Source organism: Corythoichthys intestinalis, chromosome 10, assembly GCF_030265065.1.
Source record: "Corythoichthys intestinalis isolate RoL2023-P3 chromosome 10, ASM3026506v1, whole genome shotgun sequence".
Taxonomy (NCBI): domain Eukaryota; kingdom Metazoa; phylum Chordata; class Actinopteri; order Syngnathiformes; family Syngnathidae; genus Corythoichthys; species Corythoichthys intestinalis.
The window spans coordinates 14949801-14969587 of record NC_080404.1 but is presented as its reverse complement, the minus strand read 5'-3'; the positions used below and the strand labels follow the sequence as shown (position 1 = coordinate 14969587).

Genomic DNA, 19787 nt, shown 5'->3' with positions numbered 1-19787 from the left:
TGTTAGTTATTTATAAGTTAGTTATAATGTATTATTTTATTATTGTTCAAAATACCCATGTGACCAAAACAATGTCACACCAAACTGCCGTAATTCATCTCATTTTTTTAGATGCGTATTGCAACCACAATAGAAAGGAGTGCTTCGGTCATTCGTGCTCATGCTGCATTCGAGGAAGGTGGGGAAGTCGGACTTATCCCACTCGTAGGGTACCAGTTGCGACCTCAAAGCGTTCCAAGTGAATGTAAACAGCAAGATTGCTGATCGCGACAAGTTGTTTTTTATTTTGGCCATCAAAAGTCATTTTGACCTGCAGCAAACCTTCCTTCTCGTAAGCGATTAAATAGTGGAGGAAAAACGACTGATAAGGTAAATAGCACACAATGTAAACTGCATTTTAGTTTTACTATTGACGGTCTGCTTTTTGAAGGGCAGCGCCATTTCGTCGTGTAATGTCAGACTGAAGCAACTCGTGAAGTGTTTTTTTTTTTTTTCCTGACTTCCCGACAACGGCCTCCTAGTTTGAGTGGTGTTCCAATGATATTTTTCCTGGTCGGAGGTTGGAAAACTGTGACTTCCCACCTTCTTTGAATGCAGCATCAGTCTACTGAGTCTTGACTGAAGAACGGCAACATGGTGAAATGTGTATTTCGAGGCTGTGGAAACAGAAGAAATGGACAAAGGAAAGATTCCACAAATTCCCTATGAAGAACGAGGAACAATATAAACTGTGGTTACTTGCTGCTTACTACGACATATAACACACTAGTGGAAAAAATATCACTCAACTCTGTAGCCTGCTCCCTGCAGAGCTGCTGGATTACAAATGTTGCTGTTCACACTATAGTTACTGACATGCAATGGTAAGTTTTAATAACTTTATCCTGAAAACATAGTCAACACTACTGATTGCATGGGTCATGCGTGCATGTTGTTTTTTATTAGCATGCTAAGACGGGACCATTGACTCAAGGTAGCTCAGCCACTCCGGAGCCCTGAAACTAAAAAACTGCACGGAATTTGTTGAAATCAACTCCACCGACTAATAAACCCCCACTAACTCTAAGATTAAGCCTGATGTAAAAAATTCTTAACTTCCCCTTTAAGGGTTCGTGCAGCAGTACTATATACTATCCATATTATACTATACTATACTATACTATGCTATACTATACTATACTATACTATACTATACTATACTATCCATAAATAAATAAATAAAAACATTGGCCTAAGAAAGTTTTTTTTTTTTTGTTCAATTATTCTTTTTGTTTTTATTCATCCTCCACGGTGATTGAGAACATTTTCATTTGCAATAGCTCGCTGCCAAGAACAAAGTAAAACAGAACAATTGCATGGATAAGATAAAGCATGAAATAGATCAGAGCAAAAGTATTTATTAATTAACCCTTCAGGTCCTGAGGCAATTTTTTATTTTGTCTATTCTATACCATATAAAAATGAAATGTTTGTTGAATGAAATGTTTAATAAACTGTATCTTGCTTGGTATATATTTTCTCAGCACGACATCATCTGTACGAACTGTTATTTTTACACTTCAGCCTATTAGCCTACATTACCACATTAGGACAAAAAACACCAAATACTGGAAGAGAATTTCAAATCCAGACTTTTAACCAATGTTGACTGCTTGATTATAAGACTCATGGGGTAAAAGGAAGTATTCTTTCAGCACTGTACCATAGTATTATAAGATTTCATTTTTTAAATTCCAATCACTTTTTTTTTTTTTTTTTACATCAGAGTGACGTCAAACTCACTCCCTCGTCAAGACGTGCTTTCGAGAGCTTGCCTACTACTGGCAAGTAAGTAGGTTTTTGTATTCCATTCTTTTTCATTGTGAAGTAATTTGTACGTGTAGTAGCCATAAGAGTGAGCTGGTTGTTGGTGATCTGTCAGATTTTTCTCATCACAAATTGCTGTCTTGCACTGCTGCACTTGCGCGTTATACGTTACAAATGGCTCCGAATGCAAAGTGAACGCCAAAAACTTTCTTTAAATACAGGAATATGTACTTACGTTTGGTCATGGACGCACACAAGTAAAGTTCCCCTCACACACAGCCTACGATGTGGCTGAGCTCAGCTCGACTGCACGCCGGTCTGTCACAGTTCATCCCCGTACAGTTAAGCACTTATATACGCCGTCGTATTCCTGCTGCAAATGTATGTTTATGAAGTAAGTTGTTTATTAGCAACTTTTGATGACATTGGGAGTCCAACTGAATGTAATAGAGTGCCTATTTACCATACCTCCGCAGTAAAAGCTTTGGGAGAAAAATCTGAAAGCTGTTAGCTTGTGCACTAGAGTCGTGACAGAAAGGAGGCGAATACACACCTGCACACATTGTCACTCTTGTATGAATTTCTTTCCATCTTGGACAATGCTATATTTCAGTTAGCTTGCCCCTACAGCAACCAGAACGTCCACCTCACCTAACGGCGGTGTTCTGTTCACTTCCAATTCAGTTGTTTCCCATCTTATGCTGCGTATTGTCAAACGTATAGCAATAGCTTTGTACTTTTGGATTGCTTTGTTGCCCTTCTATCTTTTTTTTTTTTTTTTGGTGATTCCGGGTGTATCACTAGGCACTATGAAAATGTTACTAATTTGGTCGCGATGCTAAAGCTAACACAATATGAGATGTGTCCTTGCTCGTCCAACAATACATAATTAAAACACACGAAAATACGTCAATCTATCCGAGTTTTACAAATGTTTTTGTCCTGATACAGCTACAGTAAATTACAAACGTAACCAAATTTACATAATTTTTCTCTGCCCATCACTTGCAGTTCGGCTAGTCAAAGATCCAACACTTTCAAGCATTTGCTGCACTGAACTGTCTGAAACGATCAGTCAAAACCTAAGGTAAGCAGAGCTGCATTTCTATATTTCTCAAACCTTGCATTGTATACAGTACATTATGGGTGTGACAAAATATCAAAATGGCGATATATCGTGACACAGTGATACCTCAGCTCACGAACATAATTGGTTCCCAGAAAGTGTGTGTAAGGCGAAAAGTTCGTCTTCCGAACATTTATTTCCCATAAGAAACCATTAAAATGAGAATAATCCGTTCCCAGGTCCCCATAAAACATAATTTTCTACTAAATAAGCCTTAAAACTACACAAAAATATACCTTATTTTATGTATAATAAATGTGCTATTGTATTATAATTAAAGAAATAAACTGTACTGTATAATAAAGTCGTTTTATTTACCTTTGTGATGGTAGTTGATGGCTTGATGGAATGGAGTGGGAGGAGGAGGGAGGGAGGGAGGGAGTTACTGTTTGGAAGGAGAGTGTTACCGGCAAAGTGCGCAGTTAGCGTAGACTCCACTGCTGTGCCCCCCACATGCTTTTGGTTGTTAATAAAAGTGCACGCCTCTGGGTGTTTGTATGCACGCCGCCTCCTTTCTGGAGAGGAAATCGGGCGAACCGAAGACAACCGACGACAACAAGCCAACGTGACTCGCCGGTCCACTTCTCACTGCGGTGGGAAGCTGAAAGCAGCGCCAATTACCAGTCGAGGGCGAATTGGTAACACGAGTCACCTTCCATAAGGACTGTAGGTAACTCTTTTTCGGTCCCATAATAGCAAAAGTACACTCAATATGGTCCAAAATGTCTATCAAACACAAACCACGTCCGCACTCAACGAAAGTGAGGGGACGAACTGGGACGCCGTGAGCGTGCGTCAGCTTCTCGTGGCGCTTTTCGACCGCGTGAATTGGTTCGTCCGCCGAAAACTAGTTCGTCAGCAGAGACTATATGCTCGCGAATTTAATGTTCTTGAGGCGAAAAGTTCGTGAGCTTAAGCGTTCGTGAGCTGAGGTATCACTGTACTTTGTTATCCCAAAAGGTTATCAATATGCTCTGGTCAAGAATCGAAATATCGTTTTAAAAAGGTGTCAATGTTAAAAAAAAAAAAAAAAAAAAAAAAAAAAAAGGGAAAGAAAAAGGAACCATCAAGTTGCCACCAAAATCTTTCACTGTAATCGTGTCTCAGTTAACTCTAAGGCTGCCATTGAGCCACTGACAGTGCTCGACGCCCAATCCATTTAGACTGAGGGGAGTGTTCGTTCATTCAAAACCAGAGCATTCACAGTCATTCGGTCCGACTTTCGGGGCATTTACAGGTCACTTGCTGTTCATTTTAGGGCATTTACTGGTCACTTCCTGTTGAGTTTGAGTCACTGCCTATTCATTAGGGTGATTCCAAGGTCACGTCCTGTTCTTTAACTCAAAATGAACAGTAAGTGACCCATAAAATACCCCAAAATCAACAGGAAGTAACTGAAAATCAACATGTAAATGACCTTAAATTGCCGCATTGGCTGCCACTGACGGCCATAGACGTTCAATCCGTTTGAAGTGGGAGGGATGGCAGCGAATTCGCTGTCACCCTCCCAGTTCAAATGGATTGGACGTCTACTAGTAAAAAACTCCTTCCGATTCACAGCAGACGCTTGTTTTTCTGTTTATTAGTTGTTTGTTGGAAATCCTAGACCAATGTACCAATGTATCGATAATCGTTGTATCGCCATATCGTCAGATCATCGTTATCATGAGCTTTGTATCGCAAACCGTATCGGATCGTGAGGTACCAAGAGGTTCCCACTCCTACAGTACATGTTACTAAGAAACCTAGAAGCTGTTTTGAATGTAAAAAACACACTCACACAAAACTAATTTAAATATGATGAATGCTAAAGTATTGTTAGATGGGCAAACAAAACTGAAGCCACTCTGATGAACAACTGTGTTTTAACTCTAAGCTTGTTTTGGATGACAACTGTAACATGACTGATTACGTCTGAAGCTTCATTGCATTCCGAAAGTGATTTGGACGTCATCTATTCTGGCGGTTCATTTGAATTTAAAATGACTCAAACTGGTGTTGTTGCCTATCATTAAAAACATTGCATAAAAATAAATCAATAAACTTAAAATATAATGCATGTATGCATTGATGTGAGAATGAAGCCTATAGATAAACAAAATATAACCCTCAATTCTTGTGCTGGTATAGTTCAATAGGTTAACTAAACAAAGCGTAATAGCGCCATCTTCATTTTTTGACTTTGTTGGAGGAAGGATCGAAATCAGCAATAAGCAAATGGCTTTTTGACCTAATTTTTTAGCATTGCAAAAAGATACATAAGCCACCTCATGATGGTTTGCGTACAAGCTAATCTAAAGCATTTTTATTGCAAATGTTCCGTTTTTAAATGTTTTGTTGAAGTGCTTTGGTCAAATTATGAAGCAGCTGCTGCAATATCACTCTTACCATCAGTTGTCATTGTTCCTTCTTGCAGTGTAGCCCCGAAACTTTGAATCATTTTTGGTACAAGAAGAAAGCATCAGTGCTTCACAAGGCTTCATTCACCCATTACTAAACTTCATGATTCTTGTATGCATGTTCAGTTGTTATGATATCCTGACGGTATGATAACCATAAAGCCTGAGTTATGCCAAAATATCACGGTTTCACTGTATAACGGTATTTCAAGTACAGCTCTAAAATGTGTTAGTTTGAGATATCTGTGTTAAAACAAAAAAAACCTTTTTCCATTGAACAGGATTTTTATTTTTCAAAACATAATAGCAAATTGGAACGTAACATTATACTTGAGTTAAAATAAAAATAATAATAAAATATTTTACTTAAAATAAATGCTGTCCTTTAGGTGAGCGTAAACCCACAGCCACAGCTCAAAATTATTACCATCAAATCAAAAATAAGCTGGGGTATTACCATACCAGCGATTTCGTTTTCTTCAATGGGGGAAAAAGTTCAGAGTTTCACCTCCTCCAGCCATCGTGTAGCCAGCTAACTCACTGACACTGAGCAACAACCGGTGGGGGAGGGTTGAGCCTTGCAGATGCAAGCGAGGGATTTCTCCATGCATTTTGGGGAAAAAAATAGCCAATACCTTAGGGACGGCATGACAGAAAATTATGACGGTTTTGAAACCTTGACATTTTCATACCACGGTATATATTTGGAAAACGATAATCGGCACATGTCTGGACTCTTTATGCGATATTTCGGTTAGCTCCCCACGACAGCTACCAGAACGTCTTTTTAACGGTAGTGTTTGCTTCCACGTATAGCGAAACATGTATATTTTTGTTTCTTTTGGCAATATCTTGGATTATTTTGTTGATTTGTAGCCCTTAACGTTTTTAAAATAAATACAATTTTCAAACCCAATCTTTTTCACCCGATTCTGAGCCTTTGGAAAATGACGTGACCGGCCCGATTTCTGGTCACGTGATCGGATCGGGTACATATATCTCTTTTTGACTGTTTGTTTGTCTGTCTGTCCAGATGTGTGGTTTACTGTGCATATAGTTGTGATTCTTGCAAAAACAAGATCTGACTTGCTGTCATGTACTCAAATCAAAAGCTCAGACTCTAGGAAGGGTGGATGATAAGCTAAAGGTGCCTGGCATTGGTTCCTCTGCTAAAGCTTGACCGGTTTACCTGCATGTCAATCAAAGAGAAATTCAATAGCAAGGACAATACACTCACCGGCCACTTTATTAGGTACACCTGTCCAACTGCTCGTTAACACTTAATTTCTAATCAGCCAATCACATGGCGGCAACTCAGTGCATTTAGGCATGTAGACATGGTTTAAGACAATCTCCTGCAGTTCAAACCGAGCATCAGTATGGGGAAGAAAGGTGATTTGAATGACTTTGAACGTGGCATGGTTGTTGGTGCCAGAAGGGCTGGTCTGAGTATTTCAGAAACTGCTGATCTACTGGGATTTTCACACACAACCATCTCTAGGGTTTACAGAGAATGGTCTGAAAAAGAAAAAATATCCAGTGAGCGGCAGTTCTGTGGGCGGAAATGCCTTGTTGATGCCAGAGGTCAGAGGAGAATGGCCAGACTGGTTCGAGCTGATAGAAAGTCAAAAGTGACTCAAATAACCACCCGTTACAACCAAGGTAGGCAGAAGAGCATCTCTGAACGCACAGTCCGTCGAACTTTGAGGCAGATGGGCTACAGCAGCAGAAGACCGCGCAGGGTGCCACTCCTTTCAGCTAAGAACAGGAAACTGAGGCTACAATTTGCACAAGCTCATTGAAATTGGACAATAGAAGATTGGAAAAACGTTGCCTGGTCTGATGAGACTCGATTTCTGTTGCGACATTCGGATGGTAGAGTCAAAATTTGGCGTCAACAACATGAAAGCATGGATCCATCCTGCCTTGTATCAACGGTTCAGGCTGGTGGTGGTGGTGTAATGGTGTGGGGAATATTTTCTTCAGGGATTCCCCTATATTCAACAGATTGTGGCGCACCGCCACACTAAAATGAAAGCCGCCACGCCTGGCAAATGAGATGTATTTTATTTATTTATTTAAATAAATAAAAAAATTTTAAGGCCGCTTCAAACTAGCGGCAGCCGAGTGGGAGGAGTTCAGCGGACACCTATTCATTGTGTATTGTAGCCTAATGTTCGTAACTATGCAGGCCCCCCCTTAAGAGACGCAAGGGGAACGAGTAGGAAGAATGGGAGAACGAGCGAGATAGCGAGAGATAGCGGTCGCATGTTGTAGCAGCCCGCTGTTATTTTGTTATTGTTTTTCTTTATTATTGTTACCACAATAAAGTGGGTAAGCAAATACAGACTTCTCTCCTTCTTGCCCATATCCGGGGCATTACAATAATTTGGATCGGACTTTTCGGCGAAAGTGAGCGGTGGACGGCCGTCTAGGACGGAAAGCAAACTTTGACTAACTTGCGCTGAGAGACTGCGGAGAGGCGGGGCCCAAAATAAAGCCTTGCTCTATTTTCAGAGCGTTGGTCACAGCGAACGATTTATCAGTTCAAGCAGAGTAAAATGATACATATTCACGGTACAAGAACGTCGTTTCTGTGTCCATCGATTGGTAAGAAAAGGCTGTTTGTACGAGTGACGTGTGGGCGCTCCCGTCAGGGGGGACATTTCACGTGGAATGGCTATTTTTCGGCACAACACCGGCGCGTCAACTTCAGACAATAGGGAATGGGACGTACTACGTCATTGTTTGGACCCGCCTCCATGCTGGCAATATAATTCACTTCCGGGCCGGCAGAGTCAATGCGGATTGTAACGTGTGGTAGTGCTAAGCTAACTCTTTCGGTGTTTTAGAAAGAAAATATGGGTGCTTATTGTTGCGTTACCGGGTGCAACAGCGTCTCCTACGACAAAAAAAGGGGTTAGGAAAAATGGACTCACTTTTCACCGTTTTCCTGCATGGAGGACCAAATATCAGATCACGAAGGTACGACGGATGGCTGGATTGCAGCGGTTCGTCGGAAAAGCATTTCTTATGATCATATTTCTGCTGGAATGAGAGTGTATTCCCCTCATCTCTACTCTTGTAAGTTGAACGATTTATCCGTTTTGGTTTCAATACGTTTTTTGTTTTTGTTTTTTTCTTTACTGTTGTGTAAATCTGCCTCGGTAGCAATGCTAACCTACTCCTCCTCATCACCTACCTGTTGTGTTACTAGGAAAACCTGCATATGAAATGCTGACAACACATCCCGATTGGTCACCATATCTCTTCTTGGGTTATTCTGAGGTCAAGTGCACCACATCGGAGCGTTGAGAGGTTGGAAAGGCGAAGAGTGCACGCTGAAACTTCAGTTTGCTCTGCTCTTACAAACACGATCCCAAGTGTTATGAAAAGTCAATAAAATATGAATACCAAAACATGACTTGAACAACTTCTTGACAAACTGTAACTGCTTGTTGTTTACTTCAGGTCTTCATAATAAACAGGTGTAATAATTACAAAGTCAGGTGACTTAATTTTGTTATTCTATTTGGAATATGCATTGACAATTTTTGGACAGTGTTGTAGACAAGAACTGGGACTGATAAGTTGCAATAAATTTATTTCAAGTAATGCAATTTCTCCAATACGATATTTGAATTGACAGTTTAAAATCTTTAAATTAGTGCAAACAAGGCCCACCCTCTGACGGTGGCAGCAAATATTATATAATTATAAGTAATACACAAATACAAGATCACAATAAACGTGTCTTTGTCAAAGCAGTTTAAAACACTATTTACTGGCCTTGGGTAAATTGCCAGACAGGATAAATATGTGCTTTAAAGTTCTTGCATTTCCATTTTAAGTATTGCAAGTACTAGTCTCCAACAGAGTATTTGAACTGACAGTTTAAAATCATTTTAGTACAAAATGGCCCACACTCTGGCAGGGGGCAGCAAATATTATAATACATACATAATACATTATAAAAAGCTATATACTATATAAATACAAGATCACAACAAAACCTGTATTTTTCAAAGCAGTTAAAAAACATCCAGTGGCCTTAGGTAAATAAAGGTGTATAAATATGTACTTTACAGTTCTTGCATTTCTATTTTAGGTATTGCAACTTTTCCAACACTATTTGAATTGACAGTCTAAAGTCTACATAAGTGCAAATAAGAATATTATAATTTAAAAATAATAATAGAATATATAAATTCAACATTACAATGAAAGGTGTCTTTGTCAAAATGGTTAAAAAAAAAAAAAAAAAAAAAAAACGTCACTGGCCATAGTTAAATAGCCAGGCAGAATAAATATGTGCATTAAAGTTCTTGCATTTTCACAAGTTAAAAGCCCGCAGTTCATCGACGAGAAGGGCAGACCCAGATGGCGTCTGCTGCAGGGGCTTGTTTGAGTCCGACACAGGACAAATGGAACCACTCCATTGAACAAATTTTCTTTGTCAAATGATCCAAGAAGAGAGATGGTGACCAATCGGGATGTGTTGTCAGCAGGTTTACCTAGGAACACAACAGGTAGGGGAGTCGTAGTAGGCGAGCATTGCTACCGAGGCAGATTTACACAACGGTGTAAAAAAACAAAAACGTATTGAAACCAAAAGTGGATAAATCGTTCAACTTACAAGAGTAGAGATGACAGGAACACACTCTCATTCCAGCAGAAATATGATCATAAGAAATGCTTTTCCGACGAACCGCTGCAATCCAGCCATCCGTCGTACCTTCGTGATCTGATATTTGGTCCTCCATGCAGGAAAACGGTGAAAAGTGAGTCCATTTTTCCTCACCCCTTTTTTTGTCGTAGGAGACGCTGTTGCACCCGGTAACGCAACAATAAAGCACCCATATTTTCTTTCTAAAACACCGAAAGAGTTAGCTTAGCACTATCACACGTTACAATCCGCATTGACTCTGCCGGCCCGGAAGTGAATTATATTGCCAGCATGGAGGCGGGTCCAAACAATGACGTAGTACGTCCCATTCCCTATTACGGCTGACGAAACTTTGATAAATGCGCCCCCCCCACCCAAATTTCGCGAGCTCTGGGACACTCGAAAAATGACTCTCATACCTCTCCTTGCTAAGTTAATGGTACCTCGACGTGCCTTTGTGTGGAAATTTAGTTTACGAACAACGGGGAAAAAACTATTCACCTTCTCACCGAATCAAGTAAAACTCTTTACACGGCTATTAGAATTCCCCCAGTGCTCTAAATGGGTCAGTTGACAGAAGGACTGTTATTGTTGTGGTAATGTAGTACTTATGAGGGTCAAATAAAAGGAAAAAGGAGGACTACGACGGTGGTCTGCAACCCGCGGCTCTCGGGCCGCATGCGGCTCTTTAGCGATGCTTCGGAGCTTTTTTTTTGTTTTTTAAATGGAAAAAGATGGGGGAGGGAAATATATTTTTTTGTTTTAATAGGATTTCTAGGAGGACAAACATGACACAAACATTCTTTCAATTCATTAATATTGTAATGAAGTTAAACTTGTGGTGGCATAGTACAACAGAGTAGTCACGTGGTGCGTCATTCTCTATAGGATCCACTGCAGGGATAACAAACATTTAATCATGAAGGCTAATTACGTATTTCTATAGTAGGCTAATATAGCTAGTATCGATAATTATAAGGCTTGTAAAAGGCTTTTAATTTTTTGTGGCTCCAGACATACTGTATCAGTTTTTTTTGTGTTTTTTGGGGGGTCAAATATGGCTCTTTCAACAGTTTGGGTTGCCAACCCTGAGTCACTACGAGATGTAAGTCGTACTATTGCCACGAGAAAAAAGTCGCATTAGTACATCGGGTAACGTAGCTGTAATCAGCTACGCATTTTACATACATGTACTGTAGCTGAGAGGTACAACATTAGCCTGGCTAATGAAATATTTCAAATATATCTTTGTTATGGTTCTTCTTGGGGGAAAAAATGAAGGAAAAAAAATTCGCTGTGGCACGACATGGTGAGGCTGTCCGACTCCGATGCAGCCCACCACCACAGCTTCAAAAAATCCTAGGGGAAACACTGTTCTTGACACTCTTTGGGCCCCTTGGTACCAATTGAGCATTGTTGGAACGCCACAGCCTACCTGAGTATTGTTGCTGACCACATCCATCCCTTTATGACCACAATGTACCCAACTTCTGATGGCTACTTTAAGCAGGATAATGCGCCATGTCATATAGCTGGAATCATCTCAGACTGGTTTCTTGAACATGACAATGAGTTCACTGTACTCAAATGGCCTCCAGTCACCAGATCTCAATCCAATGGAGCATCTTTGGGATGTGGTGGAACAGGAAATTCGCATCATGGATGTGCAGCCGACAAATCTGCACCAACTGTGTGATGCCATCATGTCAATATGGACCAAACTCTATGAGGAATGCTTCCAGCACCTTGTTGAATCTATGCCACGAAGAATTGAAGCAGTTCTGAAGGCAAAACGGGGTCCAACCCGTTACTAGCATGGTGTACCTAATAAAATGGCCGGTGAGTGTATATTCTTTTAGGATATATGAATGTTGGGAGGATGCTGATTGTTTAGTGGTGAATTTGCCTTACTTTGGTACAGGCAGTATGCAATTCCCATTTAGTGGTGGTGTAATTGTAAGTGCAAGTGGTTGTCTAGCTCTGTTTATTCCCTACAACCAGTGTTGTTAATAACGGCGTTACAATATAACGGCGTTACTAACGGCGTTATTTTTTTCAGTAGTGGGTAATCTAATTGATTACTTTTCTTATCTTGGCAACACCGTTAACGTTAATGAGGACGGAAAGGCATGAGTTACTATGCGTTATTATATTGGTCGAAAAGTCTGAGGGACACGGACTCACCGAGACGACAGAGCTGAACAGGAGTAGGAAGGTGGCAAGAAAGTTGTAACGCCGAGCAAACGCGATGCTAGGTAGCTCCAATAATACCTGTTGTAGCCAATAGCCTACAAACTACGCCCGCATGTTATGGTAGATATGGTAGACATGGTAGATATCACATATACTGTATATAGATATAACTAGATGCGAAATGACAGACACGGCACTAGATGCGTTAGTCAACAGCCGCCATCTTAAAGCAGTAGACTTTTTAGGACGGCTCTGTTGTAGAGAACCTTCCTAGCGAACCTAAGTAACTTTTTATCTAAAATACTTCTAAATCGGCAAAATCTTGACTTGAATCTATCTTTAAATGATGAAACAGTTTTAAAACTTTCACATGTCGAAAGTAGAGAGAAGGGAACTAATGCAATAATGGGAGCAATTTTAACAACTTTTAACAGTTGATTCAGGGTAAAGGGTAAATTAGGGTAAAGAATTGGGCTCGGGCCAATTGTACCAAAAACCGTTCAAAACTTTTTTTGTTTTTTTTTTTTGAGGGAAAAAAAAAAGTAATTATCACCAATTACTTTGCCAAGTAACTACTCTTACATTCATGTAATTGAGTTACTAACGCAATTACTTTTTGGGAGAAGTAATTTGTAACTATAATTAATTACTTTTTTTCAGTAAGATTAACAACACTGCCTACAACTGACTGGCAACCGGTTTAGGGTGCAGTCCGCCTTTTGCCCTAAGTCAGCAGGGATAGACTCCAGCACCCCGTGGTCTTGACAAGAAAAAGCGGTGTTGAAAATATTGAAAATGTATGTAAGTGTTGGTGTGGTCATAGTCCAAGTGAGCTGTGCAGGAGCATGTTAAGTGAGCGTGTGCCTTCAGTGCTCTGGTCAGATGATGTCAAGTGGTAATGTCATAAGTCTAACTGATCTTTAGTGGGAAGCAAGTTTCTTCTCGGCTACACACTCATGAAAAATGAGGGAAAGGGGGAAAGGACCACTTCTATTGAAGCTTACACCACCTGGCATAAAGTCAAGGGCAAGCTGCCAGGGTTCTACTTTTCACTTTTCATGACAAGAGTCTGAGGCAGGAAGGGAGAGGATGTGTGAGGAGTGGGGAGTGGCGAGCTGTATGCAGGGTGCGTGCGTCAGCAGCTCCGCCTGGGACTCCCTTGCCAGGAGGTTTGAAGAGCATATGGTTCTTATCTTATCTGCTGTGTGAGAGGGGCACAGCACAGCGGCCAACATCGACATTCAGCGGGCACCTAAAGTGATGATGAATATGCTTTGATTGCTCCTCCCCCACTTTTCACCTATTTTGTTCATCCAGCCGGGAGGAGAGGAGTGTGTGTGCATGTGTGGGCAAATACAGGTGAGTGCGCACACATACAGTATTTTTACTCCTCTGCAGAGTGTGTCCTGACCTGTGCTAGTAAATCCATAAGAGTCAGTCACACTTCATTAGGGGTGAAAGTGTGAGCATTTATAAATGTAACCAAATATGAAAATGTTCTTGATGTGCAAGCACTCAAAAATAATTTAAATATATGTATTGTGGGTGACACTAATAGTCCATTTTAACCCAAATTTCCGTCAGACATTTAAACATCCAAATCAGGTGTCTTTGGTATCTATATATGTATACATAATAAAAATAATAACAAATTATTATTGGGGTTTTTTTTGTGTCACTATTATTACCAATGGGTTAAAAAGAGTTAGCCTGTTATGGTCTACCATTAGGTCATCATAAATCATAAATAACTTTTTAATAAACAACTGTAGGACTTTGAGCAAAATGTATGGAAGCCATTTACCCCTTTTTTTTTTTTTACAAGTACATATTATTTTCAGATGTTCTTGATACAATTTGTCAAATGATAGAATTTAAATGGCCCACGCAATATACAAATTATATCCAGTCAATTTAGTTAGTTTCATGTTGCGAGAAAAATATGACAGACACCATCCTTAGGTTATGACAACCCCACCATTATCCTCCATTTGCTCAATTAGAAACTGGCATTGAAATAGGAGTTGAGCACAATAGAACACACTTTTGTCTCATTTGAAAGTATTTAAAAAAGAAATAATCTTTAATCAGTTTAACACTATAATTGTAAATTAAGGATTTTTTAAAAATACTCTCTGATTATCAGTGGTCTTGTATTCCATTTTCTAATAAGTGCTCCCACAGTTTATTTCTTTACACCAAGCGTTTTACCTATTGCAGATTCAGTCTTCCCAGCCTGGTGCAGGTCTACAATTTTGTGTCTGGTGTCCTTCGACAGGTCTTTGGTCTTGGCCATAGTGGAGTTTGGAGTGTGACTGACTGAGATTGTGGACAGGTGTCTTTTATACCGATAATGAGTTAAAACAGGTGTCATTAATACAGGTAACGAGTGGAGCATCGTAAGACCTCGTTAGAACAAGTTAGAACTCTTTGACAGCCAGAAATCTTGCTTGTTTGTAGGTGATCAAATACTTATTTTCCACTCTAATTAGGAAATAAATTCTTTAAAAACAAACAATAAGATTTTCTGTTTGTTTTTTTTCATATTCTGTCTCTCATGGTAGAGGTTTACCCATGTTGACAATTACTGTACATGCCTCTCTAATCTTTTCAAGTAGGAGAACTTGCACAATTGGTGGTTGACTAAAAACTTATTTGCCCCAGTGTGTGTATACATATATATATATATATATATGTGTGTATGTGTGTATATATATATGTGTGTATGTGTGTATATATATATATATATGTATATATATATATATGTGTGTGTATATGTATGTATGTATGTATGTGTATATATATATATATATATATATATATATATATATATATATATATATATATATATATATATTAGGGCTGTCAAAATTATCGCGTTAACGGGCGGTAATTAATTTTTAAAATTAATCACGTTAAAATATTTGATGCAATTAACGCACATGCCCCGCTCAGATTAAAATGACAGCAGTGTAATGTCCGCTTGTTACTTGTTACCTGTTTTTTGTTGTTTAGCGCCCTCTGCTGGCGCTTGGGTCCAATTGATTTTATGGGTTTGGAGAGTGAGCATGGTGTAATGACATCAACAATGGCGAGCTACTCGTTTATTTTTTGATTGAACTTTTTTACAAATTTTAATAAAACGAAAACATTAAGAGGGTTTTAATATAAAATAAACTTGTACTAACATTTATCTTTTAAGAACTACAAGTTTTTCTATCCATGGATCGCTTTAAGAGAATGTTAATAATGTTAATGCCATCTTGTTGATTTATTGTTATAATAAACAAATACAGTACTTATGTACCGTATGTTGAATGTATGTATCCGTCTTGTGTCTTATCTTTTCATTCCAACAATAATTTACAGAAAAATATGGCAAATTTTATAGATGGTTTGAAGTGCGATTAATTACGATTAATTAATTTTTAAGCTGTAATTAACTCGATTAAAAATGTTAACCGTTTGACAGCCCTAATATATATATATATATATATATATATATATATATATATATATATATATATATATATATATATATATATATATTAGGGGCTGTCAAAATTATCGCGTTAACGGGCGTCGGGCGTTGATTAATTTTTTTAATTAATCACGTTAAAATATTTGACGCAATTAACGCAGATGCCCCGCTCAGACAGATTTAAATGACGGTACAGTGAAACGCTCACTTGTTAATTGTGTTTTATGGAGTTTGGCCGCCCTCTGCTGGCGCTTGGGTGCGACTGATTTTATAGGCTTCAGCACCCATGAGCATTGTGTCAGTAATTATTGACCTCAACAATGGCGGGCTATTAGTTTATTTTTTGTTTGAAAATTTTACAAATTTTATTAAAATGAAAACATTAAGAGGGGGTTTCAAATAAAATTTCTATAACTTGTACTAACATTTTTCTTTTAAGAACTACAAGTCTTTCTATCCATGGATCGCTTTAATAGAATGTTAATGTTAATGCCATCTTGTTGATTTATTGTTATAATAAACAAATACAGTCCTTATGTACCGTATGTTGAATGTATATATCCATCTTGTGTCTTCTTTCCATTCCAACAATAATTAACAGAAAAATATGGCATATTTTATAGATGGTTGGAATTGCGATTAATTGCGATTAATTACGATTAATTAATTTTTAAGCTGTAATTAACTCGATTAAAAATGTTAGTCGTTTGACATTCCTAATATCAATAGTCATGACAATAATCTATATTGAAATAAACACATGAAGGAGGTGGAGAGAGAGATGGCGAGAGTGAGAAAGAAAGAGTGAAGTGAGAGAAAGAGGGGCAATCTCCATGGAAATGTACTTTGCATTATTTCCACTTCCAGGTCATTACACATAAAGGGTGGGGGCTATAAATGGCAAACTGAGATGTAGATAAAACATCTTGGTGTGTGCTCACAGGCAAGGAAGCAGAGACAAAACACAGACACGTATCAAGTGCAACATCACCTTTCAACTTTGTGTTTACACTGCAAAATCCTATACTGCATATCCTGTTGAAGATACTAAGAAAGTTGAGTGTAACCCTGATCTTCTGTCACTCACTGACAATTACAAACATGGCAACGAATTGGAATCGAGCACAGCAGCATAAAAGTGAGTGAGAAGCATTACATCAAGAACGGCATCGTCGACAAGGGGTCGTGTACAATACCGCACAACTGGACTGACATTGAACTGATGGGGCGATGCTAACGAGAAGCACAGAGCTCCAATCCTGAGTCGTCCCCTGTATCACATTTTTCTCTAGGTTCCAACATGAGGTCAAGTTGGAATGGGATCTGTCTGTCTGTGGCCTTTTCCCATCCCCTCAGATATCAAGACTTTGACCAGTTGACAGAGGGGTCATTGGATGGAGGATGCCTTGAGGAGCCTGTCATCTGTTTTGTCACTAAATTCATGCACTATGCCCTGCCGCTGTTCCAGAGCACCACAGATTTAGACATAAAAGGTTTCAAACTGTAGCTTATGCTTATTTTCTTTGGCTTGAATTTAAATGCATTTAGAGCAACAGAAAAGGTCTTGATCCAGGGCTCCCTCTAAAGGTGTTCAATGTAATTAACATTAGATGGAAACAAAATCATTAGCTGTCTCATGTCAGTTATGTACTGTATTTCCCCATTTTGTGAGTTTTTGTTTTGTACAGGGTGACCCCCCCACCCCCTAAAAAAAAGTGGCGGAAGAAAAATATTTTATTCATTGTACTTGAAACCTTTAAAAAATTGGTGGAAGAAATTTATTTTATTCATTGTAGTTGAAACCTTAAAACATGCCATTTAAGAAACAATTATACCATTTTCTTTCCTTCTTTTTTTAAAAAAAAATTACATCCTTTAAATGATGTCCTCCTGTTCGAATGCATCCTTGAAATCTCTTGAGATTCCTTAACGACCGATGCAACATCTCAGCTGGGATACTGTGAATTTCATCCAGAATTCACTATGGTTACTGAAATTGCAGTGTTTACATGCTGAAGATCACTGTCTCGCAGTGCTGCCACTTGCTCATAGTCCACACCTTAATTATCACGTTTGTGGTCAACAGCAGATTTCAAGAATGCATCCGTACAGGAGGACACTTTTAAGGACGTAATTTAAAAAGAAAATTCAATAAAGGTTTCTTAAATAGCATGTTCTGAAGTTTCAATTATTGAGAATAAATATTTTTCTTCTATCACTCTTGGCCTTTTTTAATTGGAGTGCTAAAAACTTAACCTTTTTTAGGGTCACCCTGTATTTGACCAGACAATAACATTGTTTTCTTGCATCATACATAAAAATAAATCACTAACAACATTTCCAAATGCTTTAAATTGTGTAGCAATTTTTCTTAAATCAACAATAACAAATAACCTTCAGATATGCGTATGAATGCGCTGCAATATTGGGACAATATTGGTGAAAAAACAAAACAATTTTTGTGCACGATAGATTGCTGGTCTTGTGCACAAGTGCACGAGGCACAGCCGACAGATACGCAGCTCCACTAATATGTGAGGTGGAGTTCAACATGTTTCATTTTCATAAATATAATAACAGGGTATATCTAAACTCTAAACCATTATTATTTGCACATGAATCGTATTATTATACTGATTTTTTCAGTTTTCACATAATCGTTATTTTCTTTGGCATATTTTTAAAATCATCTCGCAGCAGCACTGTGGGGTGTTAAGGGTGTAGAAGGTGGTTTCCAACTGCCCATTTCACTGCGCTGATTGCCCCAGTCAAATTCATGTAATCTGCACAGTAAGATTGCATGTACTTCCTCATTCCAAGCACACGTCAACTATCGACTGGGCAAACCAGTTAACCTTCTGTCAGCGTAACTGAACTGTGCCAAAAAACACACCACAGTTAAAGGGAATATAAAGAAGCCGGTTTATTGGTGCAAAACAGTAACCGTTGTTCATCTTTTGATTTCCGATCACATGATTGAAGACCCCTCTAGCAAATACAAAAGTAGTACTAATTTTAGACATGATGCTAAAGGTAACGCAATTGGAGATGTGTCTTAACTAGTCCAACAATACATTATTGAAACACACCAAAATGGATCAACCTATCTGAGTTTAACAAATAGTTTTGTCCTGATAGAGCTACCAGTAATTACAATATATACAGTGGGGCAAATAAGTATTTAGTCAACCACTAATTGTGCAAGTTCTCCCACTTGAAAATATTAGAGGCCTGTAATTGTCAACATGGGTAAACTTCAACCATGAGAGTCAGAATGTGGAGGAGGGTAAACCTCAACCATGAGAGTCAGAATGTGGAGAAAAAAAAAAAAAACAGAAAATCACATTGTTTGATTTTTAAAGAATTTATTTGCAAATCATGGTGGAAAATAAGTATTTGGTCAATACCCAAAGTTCATCTCAATACTTTGTTATGTAGCCTTTGTTGGCAATAACTGAGTCCAAACGTTTTCTGTAACTCTTCACAAGCTTTTTACACACTGCTGCTGGTATTTTGGCCCATTCCTCCATACAGATCTCTGCTAGAGCAGTGATGTTTTGGGGCTGTCGTTGGGCAACCCGGACTTTCAACTCCCTCCACAGATTTTCTATTGGGTTGAGATCTGGAGACTGGCTAGGCCACTCCAGGACCTTGAAATGCTTCTTACAAAGCCCCTCCTTTGTTGCCCTGGCTGTGTGTTTGGGATCATTGTCATGCTGAAAGACCCAGCCACGTCTCAGCTTCAATGCCCTTGCTGATGGGAGGAGATTTTCACTCAAAATCTCTCGATACATGGCCCCATTCATTCTTCCCTTTACACAGATCAGTCATCCTGGTCCCTTTGCAGAAAAACAGCCCCAAAGCATGATGTTTCCACCCCATGCTTCACAGTGGGTATGGTGCAATTCAGTATTCTGTTTCCTCCAAACACGAGAACCTGTGTTTCCACCAAAAAGTTCTATTTTGGTTTCATCTGACCATAACACATTCTCCCAGTCCTCTTCTGGATCATCCAGATGCTCTCTAGCAAATCGCAGACGGTCCTGGACGTGTACTTTCTTCAGCAGGGGGACACGTCTGGCAGTGCAGGATTTGAGTCCCTGGCGGCGCATTGTG

General features: G+C 39.0%; 1 protein-coding gene across 4 annotated transcripts in view; it reads right to left on the bottom strand.

Moving 5' to 3' along the window:
* The window catches only part of pde10a (phosphodiesterase 10A), a 129917-nt gene that overhangs the window by 67157 nt on the left and 42973 nt on the right, over positions 1–19787 (bottom strand). The window contains exon 1 of one of the 4 annotated variants that reach the window (XM_057848109.1): positions 2042–3484. The exons of the other annotated variants lie outside the window; for them this stretch is intronic. Within the exon in view, the coding sequence (XP_057704092.1) occupies positions 2042–2051 (10 nt within the window). The 5' untranslated portion in view covers positions 2052–3484. Of the gene's footprint in view, positions 1–2041; positions 3485–19787 lie in introns of those variants that run through there. 4 annotated transcript variants of the gene reach the window in all.